At 38.8% G+C, this 13,944-nt stretch overlaps 1 protein-coding gene across 1 annotated transcript in view; it reads left to right on the top strand.

Moving 5' to 3' along the window:
* Positions 1-13,944, top strand: part of LOC129561763 (N-heparan sulfate sulfotransferase 4) — a 287,072-nt gene that overhangs the window by 174,899 nt on the left and 98,229 nt on the right. The window contains exons 4-5 of the mRNA XM_055434497.2: positions 1,724-1,909; positions 3,735-3,863. Of these exons, the coding sequence (XP_055290472.1) occupies positions 1,724-1,909; positions 3,735-3,863 (315 nt within the window). The remainder of the gene's footprint in view (positions 1-1,723; positions 1,910-3,734; positions 3,864-13,944) is intronic.

A 13,944-nucleotide genomic window follows, 5' to 3' on the forward strand; every position in this document is an offset into this window, starting at 1 on the left:
AGTAGTTACCTTTTCCTCTGGTAGTTTCCAAGTAGTTTTATAACCAGACTTTGCCAACCTTACTTTATATTGAAAACATAAGCTCCTGGAAGAAGTATTTTTCTTCTGCATACACAAAGAAGTGAATTTTCCCCAGTACCTAGCCAAAGATTCCAGCTCATTTTACAGCATTGATTTCATAATTCAGTTTTTCTATGGAGTCACTTATTGTAATAGATGTTAGAAAACATATACTCCTAGTGAAAGAGAAGTGAGTCTGGCTATCCAGTGAGGGTCAGACTGTGAAAGGAAGAATAAAGAAGACTTGCAAAATCTTTGGGGCCTATCTTCTACTTAGGTAGATACGTGATCCATTCACTACTTGCTTATTATGCCGGACTGAATTCTTTCCCTGCTCTGTATATCATATAATAGAAAATATATGTGGCGATTGTTAAGTCAACACTTTTTTTGTGTTCTGTTTTTTGATTCAGTCAGCCTTCATCTATTACTGAATATTGTCATTTATAACCTCAATTGAAGAGATTCAATCCTTCAAGGCATCTTTATGAAGAAGATAAGCATTTAAAGGGACAAATAAGAAGCAGAAATTAGAAGACTACAGGTCAATATCATGCAGTTTACAATATAATACCATTCTTCTACAATTTTCTCATATTATTGTTTTAAGTTTATCCTTCTTTTCCTTTAGAGTTCACTGTTTACCCAAGACAAACATCTCATAGTAAACAGTAGGTTTTATAAAAATAAATTGAGCTGCTAAGATCCAAAATCAATCTTCACTTTTCCTTTACCCACTGTATCCAAAACATCATTGACTCTCATACAGCATTTTTTCGTAGACTTTTAACCTAACAATCTAGGTTTGGTCCTCACGTTCCCTCTAAACTGTACCATCGCAATAGCTTGTAGTGCACAGGCTTGATTCACTTCCTCATTTCTAGTTCATCTTAGCGTGCTGTCACTGTATCCTGCTCCCTAAGACACAGAGCAGTCATGACCCTCCATGATCACAGAGCTTCCTTGTTTATGCCATTCAAATACATTGATTCCCAGTCCCTGATGTTAACAGTAAAAGCTCACCACGTTATTGGATGTACTTACCTCTTTGGTTATCTTCAACATCATAGACACACACACCCTACACTGCGCTATTCCATCTCATGGTCGGGCAACTTACACCTGTGCCATTTTGCTGTTGTTGTTCTTTTCTGAGGAAGGGCCATGTCCTCTTCCTATCTTCCTCCCAAACTTTCTGTATTCAAAATTCAGAATTAATCTTAGCTTCCCAGATGACAAAGAACCCATCTGCTAATTCAGGAGATGCAATTTCAGTCTTTGGGTCAGGAAGATCCGCTGGAGTAGGAAATGGCAACCTACTCCAATATTCTTGCCTGGAAAATTCCATGGAGAGAGAAATTCGGCAGGCTACAGTTTATGGGTTTGCAAATAGTCGGACATGACTGAGCAACATGTCCAACGAATTTACTCTATCATAAGATCATGAGTTGTTGCTGCTGCTGCTGCTAAGTCACTTCAGTCGTGTCCGACTCTGTGTGACCCCATAGACGTTACTGAAGGACAAAAGCACCATCCTATTAGTTTTTATGTATTTCATCCTTAGCATAGAATTCAATGTCTCCTAAATATGTATTTGTGGAAATGATTTTAATTGAATTCAATTGACCACATGGCATATGATGTTATTCTGGCTTTCTTTTAGGAACACGGAATACCTATCAACATGGGCTACGCGGTAGCACCACATCACTCAGGGGTCTACCCAGTTCATATTCAGCTGTATGCAGCTTGGAAGAAGGTCTGGGGTATTCAGGTCACCAGCACTGAAGAGTATCCACATTTGAAACCTGCACGATACCGAAAGGGCTTCATTCACAATAGCATCATGGTGAGCATGTATTGTTGTGTGTATTGAAGGCTCTCAGTTCCTACATGTGGAATGAAGACAAAATCTAACTTCCAAAAACTCTTTCACATGAGTATCATAAGTCCCTTGCACACCATGATGGTCACACATTAATACACTGCTTGGCTATAGACTTGCTTCTTAAGCTGCGGGGTCGTTTTGGCAAATTCAAGACAAGCTCAATATGTTGGAAGCAGGTTTCATGTAGGTCATCCCCTGCAGCTTCTGGATTTGTCTAGGGACTTTATACTTCTGGGGAGTTTCTCCAGGTCCATTTGTTTGGCTGGTTCTATTTAGAGTTTTCTAGGCAAAATATAGGTTCATAAATCAAGAAAACACCTTTCAAATCACCACACTATCAACAGACAGAATCTAACAAATAGTATCCAAGAGCTGAATTTATCCACTCAGTTTATTTTCAGTTTCAGACACTGAAGAATATCTTAGGATAGCAGTTTTTCATTGTTTTCTTCCTAGCATATTATAAAAATGAAGGTATATATTTTATTTTCAAATATATTAACTGAAAAGTAATAATTTGATGGAAGGATGAAAAAATGAAAATACAACCAAAAGTATATCAGATGGGAATTTATAATTATTCATGAGAATGAAAAAAATTGTCTTGTTTTGCTTTGTGATAAAATAGCTCATCTTAAAACATCCATCCCCACATCCAGTGCCTTAGGTCATGTTTTCATCACTCGTTGCCAAGATCATAGGAAAGGTTTACAACTGTAGAATCATCTGCCTATCTATCTTTCTACCCAATAAGTATCTAAAACCAAAGAAAAAGTAATAGCACACATGTTAACAGAGATAATACTTAACATTCATTAATCATAAAACTTTAATTTTTTATTGTAAATTGGTACTAGAGGACCTAAAGAAGCCTCAGATTTAATGGATCTATTGAAAATGCAACCAAAGGTATTGATGTCCATAAAAATCCAGGAGATATTAAAAGTTTTACCCTGATATAAATGCAGATCAGAGTGAAAGCAGTTTTTCCTTAATTGAGTAGTGTGACCATTTGACATATTATTAAATAGAAACATGCCTTTAAGTCAGCACTATGTATTTTCATTTACCTTGGTTTTAATAAAAGCTGTTATGAAAATTAAGCAAAGAATAAATAGTTATTCTGGGCAATTGAATACATGTCCTCAACCCCATTAGATTATAAGTAGTTTATTATTCAATAAAAAGTTTTTGGAATAAAATTAGCTGTTTACTTTCTCTGTTGAGCATTCTGAATTACAACAGAATTAACCACAAGACATGCCAGAAGCAATCATTAGATAATTTGACTACTACTGAGATTAAAATTTTAATTCAGAGTAGTGAAAACAAAACAGAGTGGTGAGGCTGATGAAAACTCATTGTTTTGAATCTCAGAGCCTGAGGACTCTGAGATGTAAGTACATGTAAACTGTATTTCAGGATCAAGGGAAAAAAACGGTCTAATACCATGAAAAATGTAACCTTGGAGAATCTCTGTATTTGAATTAAATTAACCCTAAGAAGATTTTTTTTTAACCAATTCTGTACTATAACTCAGCTGGTAGGTAAAATTTATAGGCATAAATGAAAATGTTGTAACATATATGTCCTATGACTTTGATTGGGCAACTCTCTTAATATTTGCATAATCACACCAGCATTAACTCTTGATTACAGTAAGATTTTGGCTTTATCCACTGGGAACCTCCAATAGGAATGATAATATGCAGACTCTGAAGTCATGACACAGCAATGGAACTTTTAGTTAGGTCATGTCAATATGCTGCTTTTTCTTTTTCCTCAGGTCCTCCCTCGACAGACCTGTGGATTATTCACACACACTATTTTCTACAAAGAGTATCCAGGAGGCCCCCAAGAATTGGATAAAAGTATCAGAGGAGGTGAACTTTTCCTTACAATCCTTTTAAACCCAGTAAGTATCCTATTTATGCTTTACACAATAACATCAGACCTTTCACATATATGTTTCATTTTGTTTCAACCTTCTCACAAGTTCAGTTCACTTCAGTTGCTTAGTCGTGTCCGACTCTTTGAGACCCCATGAATCACAGCACGCCAGGCCTTTCTGTCCATCACCAACTCCCGGAGTTCAGTTCACTCAAACTCATGTCCATCGAGTCGGTGATGCCATCCAGCCATCTCATTCTCTGTCGTCCCCTTCTCCTCCTGCCCCCAATCCTTCCCAGCATCAGAGTCTTTTCCAGTGAGTCAACTTGTCGCATGAGGTGGCCAAAGTATTGGAGTTTCAGCTTTAGCATCAGTCCTTCCAGTGAACACCCAGGACTGATCTCCTTTAGAATGGACTGGTTGGATCTCCTTGCAGTCCAAGGGACTCTCAAGAGTCTTCTCCAGCACCACATTTCAAGAGTAGATGGTAAATACTAGAGAGAAATTAGACTACATCTCGAAATTATTTAATTCCCTTAATAAAGGTCAATCAAGAAAAGCACAGATTTGTTAAGATCCATGTGTTGATGATAACAATTAAATGTAAGATATAATCTCAGTGTTGGCTCTTATACTTGAATGTAGTAAAATATATATGCAGTTGTCTAGCAAGAGATACTGGCTCAAGTGGGTTCAATCTGTGGGTCTGGAAGAAACCCACTCCTGTATTATTGCCAGGAAAATTCTATGGACAGAGGAACCTGGCGGGCTACAGTCCACGGGGTCACAAAGAATCAGACATGACTGAGTACACCCAAAAACATTCACAATACAGTGGTGTGTATTTTGTCTGTAAGCTGAATCTGCTTCTGGCTCAAGTAGTAGTATGTCTATCAATAGACATACATATTTCCATCTCTAAAAATGATCACAATGAAAAGCTTCATTGAAAATACACGGTGTGTGTGTAAGTTCCTCAGTTACATCTGACACTTTGTCACCCCGTGGACTGTAGCACGCCAGGCTCCTCTGCCCATATAATTCTTCATATAATACTAGAGTGGGTTGCCATTTCCTTCTACATGAAAACACATAAATATGCGTTATCTTTAAATACTAGGATCATCTGAGGTTTCTTTTTAAAATATTCATTAATTTTATTTGGAATCAAAGCTAGAAAATTTGTCCCTTTTAATTGTGCCCTTTGATTATTCAGAGTTTTGTAATTTTATTTCCAGGTATATGTGGAAAAGTATAGCAATATGGGAACATATTGTCACTAGATAATGCTGCCATTACTTCAGTTTTTTCAATTTTTTTCTCTTAAGGCTTCCATTTCTGAGGTTTTAGAGAGGCATGTCCTTTTTTTTTAATCCCACTGCACACAAGAAAGTGTGAAATAGTGAGTTGTATGCTATGTCTAACTTGTTTTGGTAAGAAATTTTCATACTGAGAGAAAATGATTCATGCTTTAACAAAACTATGGTTCAGTTGTCTCTGGTGAAGCTCCAGGTATGTTTAAATAAATTTAGATAATATATATGCTATTTTTAATCCATGAAGAAAGGAAATAAAAACTACCTGGTGTATAGATGAAAACTCGTAAGTTGGATTGAAGGGGTAGGGAAGTGGGGGCAAAAATGCATGTTGTTGTTCAGTCACTGAGTTGTGTCTGAGACTAGAGCACTTCAGGCCTCCCTATTCTTCACCATCTAGCAGAGTCTGCTCAGATTTGTGTCCGCTGAGTTGGTGATGCTGTTTACCTTTCTTTACCCTTCAATGTTTCTCAGAATTGGGATCTTTTCTAATGAGTCGGCTCTCCCCATCAGGTGACCAAAGTATTAGAACTTCAGCATCTGTCCTTCCAGTGAATATTCAGGGTTGATTTCCTTTAGGATTGACTGGTTTGATCGCCTTGCAATCCAAGGGACTCTGAAGAATCTTTTCTAACACCGCAGTTCAAAAGCATCAATTCCTTGGCACTCAGCCTTCTTTATGGTCCAACTCTCACATCCATATATGACTACTGGAACCACCATAGCTTTGACTATCTGGACCTTTGTGGACAAAGTGATGTCTCTGCTTTTTAATACCCTAGCTGGATTTGTCACAGCTTTCCTTCCAAGGAGCAAGCATCTTTTAATTTCATGACTGCAGTCACTGTATGCTGTGATTTTGGAGCACAAGCAAATAAAATCTGATACTGCTTCCACTTTTCCTTCTTCTATTTGCCATGTATGATTGGGCCAGATGCCATGATCTTTGTTTTTTGAATGTTTTAAGTTTTAAGCCAGCTTTTTCACCCTCCTCTTTCATCCTCATCAACAGCTTCTTTAGTTTTTTGTTGCTTTCTGCAGTTAAAGTGGTATCATCTGCATATCTGAAGTTGTTGATATTTCTCCTGGCAAACTTGATTCCAGATTGTGAGTCATCCAGCCTGGTATTTCACATGATGTACTCTGCATAGAAATTAAATAAGCAAGGTGACAATATACAGCCTTGATGTACTCTTTTCCCAACTTGGAAACAGTCAGTTGTTCCATGTCCAATTCGAACTGTTGCTTCTTGACCCACATACATGTTTCTCAGGAGGCAGGTAAGGTGGTCTGGTATTCCCATCTCTTTTAGAATTTTCCAGTTTATTGTGATCCACAGAATCAGAGGCTTTTGCATAGTCAGTGAAGCAGTAGTAGATGTTTTTTTCTGAAATTCCCTTGCTTTCTCTATGATGTGATGAATGTTGGTAATTTGATCTCTGGTTCCTCTGTGTTTTCTAAACCCAGCTTGTACATCTGAAAGTTTTTAGTTCATGTACAGCTGAAGCCTAGCTTGAAGGACTTTGAGTATGGGGAATGAGCACTTTGAGTATGAGTAATCAACAAATTTCTTCAAACTGCAGGACTATTAAAAACAAAACAAAACTGTCTTTTTTGTTGGGTTCCACTAAACTGGGGAATAGCTTGTATGCTGTATGGTTTTAGTAAGAAATTCTACTTCTCAGAACTTGTTTGCTCTCCTGTAAGACAAACATAAACTAGGAAATCTTCAGTGTTCCTCAAAAGTATTCCTTTTGGATATTCCATTTTGTATGTGTTTAATTCAAGCTCACTGAGACTTAAAAGAATCAATAACATCACAAAATATTTTTGAGAGTTGATATATACATGTCGATGTGAATGAAAGCAACTATGGGAAACCTTTCTCTTTACTCCTTCCCTCATTCATTGAGAATTTGGTCTTCATAGAAGCAAGGGTCACATCTTCATACCGTTTTCACTTTGGGGCTACACTCCCAACACCAAATCTGCCCTTGTCCCCTCTTCAGGGGAAGGGATAAGCATTAGAACACTCATGATTCCCTTCCATGAACCTCTAGCCCCAAGGTCTGATTGTTACTGATATTCACCACCTGGGTGCCCATGGGGCTGCTGCTGCTGCTGCTGCTGCTAAGTCACTTCAGTCGTGTCCGACTCTGTGTGACCCCATAGACGGAAGCCCGCCAGGCTCCCCCTTCCCTGGGATTCTCCAGGCAAGAACACTGGAGTGGGTTGCCATTTCCTTCTGCAATGTGTGAAAGTGAAAGTGAAGTTGCTCAGTCATGTCTGACCCTTAGCAACCCCACGGACTGCAGCCTACCAGGCTCCTCCATCCATGGGATTTCCTAGGCAAGAGTACTGGAGTGGCTTGCCATTGCCGTCTCCGCTAATTTGCCCTGCTGCTGCTGCTAAGTCACTTCAGTCGTGTCCGACTCTGTGTGACCCCATAGACGGAAGCCCACCAGGCTCCTCCTTCCCTGGGATTCTCCAGGCAAGAACACTGGAGTGGGTTGCCATTTCCTTCTCCAATGTGTGAAAGTGAAAAGTGAAAGTGAAGTCGCTCAGTTGTGTCTGACCCTTAGCGACCCCATGGACTGCAGCCTACCAGGCTCTTCCATCCATGGGATTTTCTAGGCAATAGTACTGGAGTGGCTTGCCATTGCCTTAGGGCTACTTGTCATTAAAGAGATGGATTTATAACTCTGCTTTTCAAAAACTTTGAATTTAGCACTCCATATATAGCATCATTCAGAGACTAACAGTTGGTCCTTGCCAGTGATAAAGAACACACCTGCCAGTACAGGAGACATGAGATCTGGGTTCGATCTCTGAGTCAGGAAGATCCCCTGAACAAGGAAACATCAACCTACTCCAGTATTCTTTCCTGGAGAATCCCATGGACAGAGGAGCCTGGCAGGCTACAGTCCATGGGGTTGTAAAGAGTCGGACACAACTGAAGTGATTTAGCAGGCAAGCATGCATAAATCGTTACTCAGAGGCTAATAGTTGGTCCTTTAAATAAGATGGAAGACTGGCACTTATACCTGTAGCACTTACTGTAAACTGACAAAATAGCACTAACCTCACTTAGAAAGCTAATCATTGCCAACCGAAGTTATTTTAATTGCAGGAAAAATAGAACAATGGAAGGGGGGAGTTTTCAGATTTCTAGAATCCAATAACAAACTGTACTTAGTTTATCACTGTGAACTGATGGCGATCTTAAAGTAGGATTCATGAGTAAAGGCAAGAAACCCAGACAGACAAAGAAGAAGGAGCAATGTTAGAGATGATGAACAGTGTGGATAATGGGCATTCCGTGTACAGTGATACGAAGCTGGGACCAGACAAATAGCAGTCCACAAAGATATGGGAGTAAGGAATAATGCTGCTCAAAACATGAACAGTGTAGTCAGAGGCAATCCAAGTAGATGCTACTCAGCTCTCTAGGGAGACAGACTGTGGGTGGCATTTGACAGAACCAGATTAAAACAGGCTTAGTTCTAGAGCCGCATCAGCAGAAGTTATCAGATATATTAATCAGGGTTCCTCAAAGAAACAGAACTAAGAGAATGGGCAGGGGAGAGATTTATTATAAAGAATTTGCTCATGTGATTATGGAGGTTGGAAAGTCTAAAATCTACAGTGAACAGGCTAGAGTCCCAGGGGAGCTGATGGTATAGTTTTAGTAGAAGTTCTCTAGCCTGAGAACCAGAACAGTTGATGGTGTTGTTCTAGCCCCAAAGTCAACAGGATTGAGACCCAGGGAAAGCCAGTGTTTCACTTCAGGTTTTTAGGCAGGTTAAAAAAAAAGTGATAAGTTCAAAGGCAATGGGGCAGAAGAAATTCCTTTTTATTCACAGAAGAGTGAGACTTTTCATGGTATTTGGCCTTCAGCAGGTTAGATCAGACCCATCCACCTTATTTGCTTTACTCAGTTAACCAATTTGGTTGTTAATCTCATCCAAAAGCATCCTCATGGACACACCCAGAATAATGTTTGAGCTGAGTAACTTGTAGTCCAGTCAAGTGGTACAAAATTAACCATTACACCAAATGGGGAAATTAAGGTGGGAACAGACAGGAAGGGAGTGAAATAAAATGGGAAACAAAGGAAGAGGGAAGGAAGTGATGAAAGAAGTAAAGATAATGTAAGCTTGGAACTTTTTGTAGCTGTGTCCTGTTATGAATAGAGAGGCACCAGAATGATGCATTTCATGCAAAGATGAGCGCAATAAAGGACAGAAATGGTGTGGACCTAACAGAAGCAGAAGGTATTAAGAAGAGGTGGCAAGAATACACAGAAGAACTGTACAAAAAATTCTTTATGACCCAGATTACCACAATGGTGTGATCACTCATCTGGAGCCAGACATCCTGGAATGTGAAGTCAGGTGGCCATAGGAAGCATCACTACAAACAAGGTTAGGGGACGTGATGGAATTCCAGTTAGCTATTTCAAATCCTAAAAGATGATGCTGTGAAAGTGCTGCACTCAATATGCAAGCAAATTTGGAAAAATCAGCAGTGGCCATAGGACTAGAAAAAGTCAGTTTTCATTCCAATCCCAAAGAAGGGCAATGCTAAAGAATGTTCAAACTACTGTGCAGTTGCACTCATCTCATATGCTAGCAAAGTAATGCTCAAAATTCTCCAAGCCAGGCTTCAGAAATACGTGAACTGTGAACTTCCAGATGTTCAAGCTGGTTTTAGAAAAGGCAGAGGAACCAGATATCAAATTGCCAACATCCATTGGATTGTTGAAAAAGCAAGAGAGTTCCAGAGAAACATCTGCTTCTGCTTTACTGACTATGCCAAGCCTTTGTGTGGATCACAACAAACTGTGGAACATTCTTCAAGAGATGGGAATACCAGACCACCTGACCTGCCTCTTGAGAAATCTGTATGTAGGACAGGAAGCAACAGTTAGAACTGGATATGGAACAACAGACTGGGTCCAAATTGGGAAAGGAGTACGTCAAGGCTGTATATTGTCACCCTGCTTATTTAACTTATATCATGAGTACAGACTACATCATGAGAAATGCTGGGCTGGAGAAAGCACAAGTTGGTTCAAGATTGCTGGGAGAAATATGAATAACCTCATATATGCAGATGATACCACCCTTATGGCAGCAAGCAAAGAAGCACTAGAGAGCCTCTTGATGAAGGTGAAAGAGGAGAGTGAAAAAGTTGGCTTAAGTTTGACATTCTGAAAACTAAGATTTTGGCATCTGGTCCCATCATTTGATGGCAAATCGATGGGGAAACCATGGAAACAGTGAGAGACTTCATTTTTTGGGGATCCAAAATCACTGCAGATGGTGATTGCAGCCATGAAATTGAAAGACACTTGTTCCTTGGAAGAAAAACTATGGCCAAACACAGTTCAGTTCAGTTCAGTCACTCAGTCATGTCCAACTCTTTGTGACCCCATGAACCGCAGCACACCAGGCCTCTCTGTCCATCACCAACTCCCGGAGTCCACCCAAACCCATGTCCATTGTGTCAGTGATGTCATCCAACCATCTCATTCTTTGTCGTTCCCTTCTCCTCCTGCCCTCAATCTTTCCCAGCATCAGGGTCTTTTTCAATGACTCAGCTCTTTGCATCAGGTGGCCAAAGTATTGGAGTTTTAGCTTCAACAACAGTCCTTCCAATAAACACCCAGGACTGATCTCCTTTAGAATAAACTGGTTGGATCTTCTTGAAGTCCAAGGGACTCTCAAGAGTCTTCTCCAACACCACAGTTCAAAAGCATTAATTCTACTGAGCTCAGCTTTCCTAGACAGCATATTAAAAAGCAGAGGCATTGTTTTACCAACAAAGTTCCATCTAGTCAAAGCTATGGTTTTACCAGTAGTCATGTATGGACATGAGAGATGGGCCATAAAGCTGAAGCTGAAATTCCAATATTTTGGCCACCTGATACAAAGAACTGACTCATTTGAAAAGACCCTTATGCTGGGAAAGATTGAAGGCTGGAGGAGAAGGGGATGACAGAGGATGAGATGGTTGGATTGTATCACTGACTTAATGGACATGAGTTTGAGCAAATTCCGGTGGTTGGTGATGGACAGGGAGGCCTGGCGTGCTGCAGTCAATGGGTCGCAAAGAGTCGGACATGAATGAGTGACTGAACTGAACTTAGAGGTGATCTATTATGGTCAATAGTCCTTCACTGACATCCATAAAATAAGTACTGAGACTGCTTGATTAATGGCTATTTTAAGTTAGGTGGTTTCAGCAAGGCTGACAAAGAAGGAGCCTTCTGGAAGGAAATGAGAAAAGAAGAAAACAGAAAAAAGTAATACTGATACCCAGTCTTCTCCTCTGGCCTATCCTTTTTCTCTACTTTCCACTTAATTCTTTGTCAAAGTAAAGAGTATCTCCTTATTCTTTCATTAAAACCATGCTGAAGAAAAAAAGCCTATAAATTCATTGATGTGAAGATATGTTTTCAACATGAGTTCATTAATATGTTGACTCTAAAGACTATTTGTATCCTCACAGAGCCTGTTCCCAAAGGAGAGTTCTATGACTGCATTTTTTTAGGTATCAAAGTCCCTTAGGGAGATATGATTTCAGTAGAAAGCATCAACATCCATGAAATCATAGAAAAAGATGATCACTTCTCCTACCCACTGTTTCAACTGATTTTGAACATGGAAAACCAATGTCTTTGGGGCTTATAAGTAGGATAAGTGATCATAGTGTTACTATAAACCCTAAAGATTTAAGACCAATCTCACTTTATTTCATTTTTCAATAATGACCTATACTTTCACACCCTGGACATACTATAGACACCTTATATTGTGGCATCTCTCTTGCATAGTGATTTTCTCTGAGGATTTGTAAATAACCCATAGATTTTTGTCCTTAGTGTTGGGTTTTCAGTATATTAATGAATGGATGGATAAGGATAAAATAGTGTGATACAAAGGTGGCAGTGACGGTAAATACATCAGATGATGATGTTAATAGCTAGTATACATAGCACAGTGAAGTCACAGACCAAATCTAGCAGCATGAAACTTAACAGGCAATAATAAAAAGCCCCAAAATTACTTTCAAAGTAAATAGTGCATAAGTTCCAGCCCTGTTTAAGTATAAATATTATATAAATATAGATTAAATCTGCCAGTAAATTGTATGGACTGACTCATGACATATTCAGTTTCTTGTCATTGAAGCTGTATAAACAAAAATTTTGTAGGAATGTTGAATCTATTACTTTTAATATCTCATCTGATGCTAAAACTGTGTGATTCTTTTTTTATCCAGTTAGACATAGGTATATATTTTTCATTATAAAACATAAAAATATGAAGTAGGTTTAATTTTACATATTACAAACCAGCACTACATATTTAGTTATAGTAGGGTCAGAGGAAAAAGGAAATGGTAATTTATCAACATGTAAAAGAATTAATAATCAACCCTGAATATTCATTGGAAGGACTTATGCTGAAGCTGAAGCGCCAATACTTTGGTCACCCGATGTGAAGAGTTGACTATTTGGAAAAGACCCTGATGCTGGGAAAGACTGATGATAGGAGGAGAGGGGGGCAACAGGATGTGATGCTTGGATAGCATCACTGACTCAATGGACATGAGTTTGAGCAAGTGAAGGGAGATAGTGAAGGACAGGGAAGCAGGTGTGCTCCAGCCCACGAGGTTGTAGAGAACTAGACACAACTTAGTGAAACAATATCAGCAATAAGAATTAAGGGTTTCCCTGAGTGGTTCAGTGGTAAAGAATCCTCCCACTAATGCAGGAGATATGGGTTTGATCCCTGAATCAGGAAAATCCCCTGGAGAAGGAAGTGGCAACCCACTCCAACATTCTTGTCTGGGAAATCCCATGGAGAGAGAAGCCTAAGGTCTGTGGGGTCACAAAGAGTCAGATACAACTTAATAACTAAACAAAAACAATAGCATAAGAATTAAAAAATGATATAAAATGAGAAGATATTCAGTGGTAGATGTATTGAAGGAAGTAGAAGAGGAAGAAATTTCTATCATCAGTATCCTGAAAGAAATATTACTGCCAGATTTAGCAGATCGTTTGAACTGATCGAACAGTTTCTGGATTCATTTGTATGTACATGTTCTATGAGGATAATAACAGCTGGGAAAGGTATATGAGGGAATATCCTGGAATTTCCTTCTCTAGAGTACTTTAAAATAGAATCAATAGCTATAGAGTCCTTTCTTATTGCCTTGAGGAAGGGGACTGGATTAAATATCCTTGAAAAGTTCTACCTAGCTGTTTGTTTATGTTTCGTTTTTTCTGGTTCATAACTTCCACAGCTCTGTTCTGCAGTCAAAAAGGCATGAACCACGCCAAGACTATCGTAGCTGCTTTCTCTGTCTGGCTTCCACTTTAGGAATTCACATTATTTTGTGTTGTCCTTCTCTAGAACAGACCTGTATATATTCTGTACTCAAAAGTCTCTAATATTTATCGTTATGCATGTTCAACAGGTTTTTTTTTTAATTTCATTTGTATTCTAGCTGCCATTTTTACACATTTTTAAATATGTCATTATTTTCTAATACACCATAAAGCAGAAAATGGAAATTGGAATATATTTTTACATCTTGACTCATATATAAACTCCTGTTATTGTTGCACATTACATCTTTTGATTCAGCAAACTGCAAGAATTAGGGTTTCTTGATTTCCTTAGATATCAACTTGTTTTGCCCAGATTAATGGAAAAAATTGAAAATTAAATGCCTTGAAAGCTGTTTGAATGGCATTTCAAAAGAATAGCTAAGCAT

Source organism: Moschus berezovskii, chromosome 5, assembly GCF_049115385.1.
Source record: "Moschus berezovskii isolate FMDL1 chromosome 5, NW_MosBer_1.0, whole genome shotgun sequence".
Taxonomy (NCBI): Eukaryota; Metazoa; Chordata; class Mammalia; order Artiodactyla; family Moschidae; genus Moschus; species Moschus berezovskii.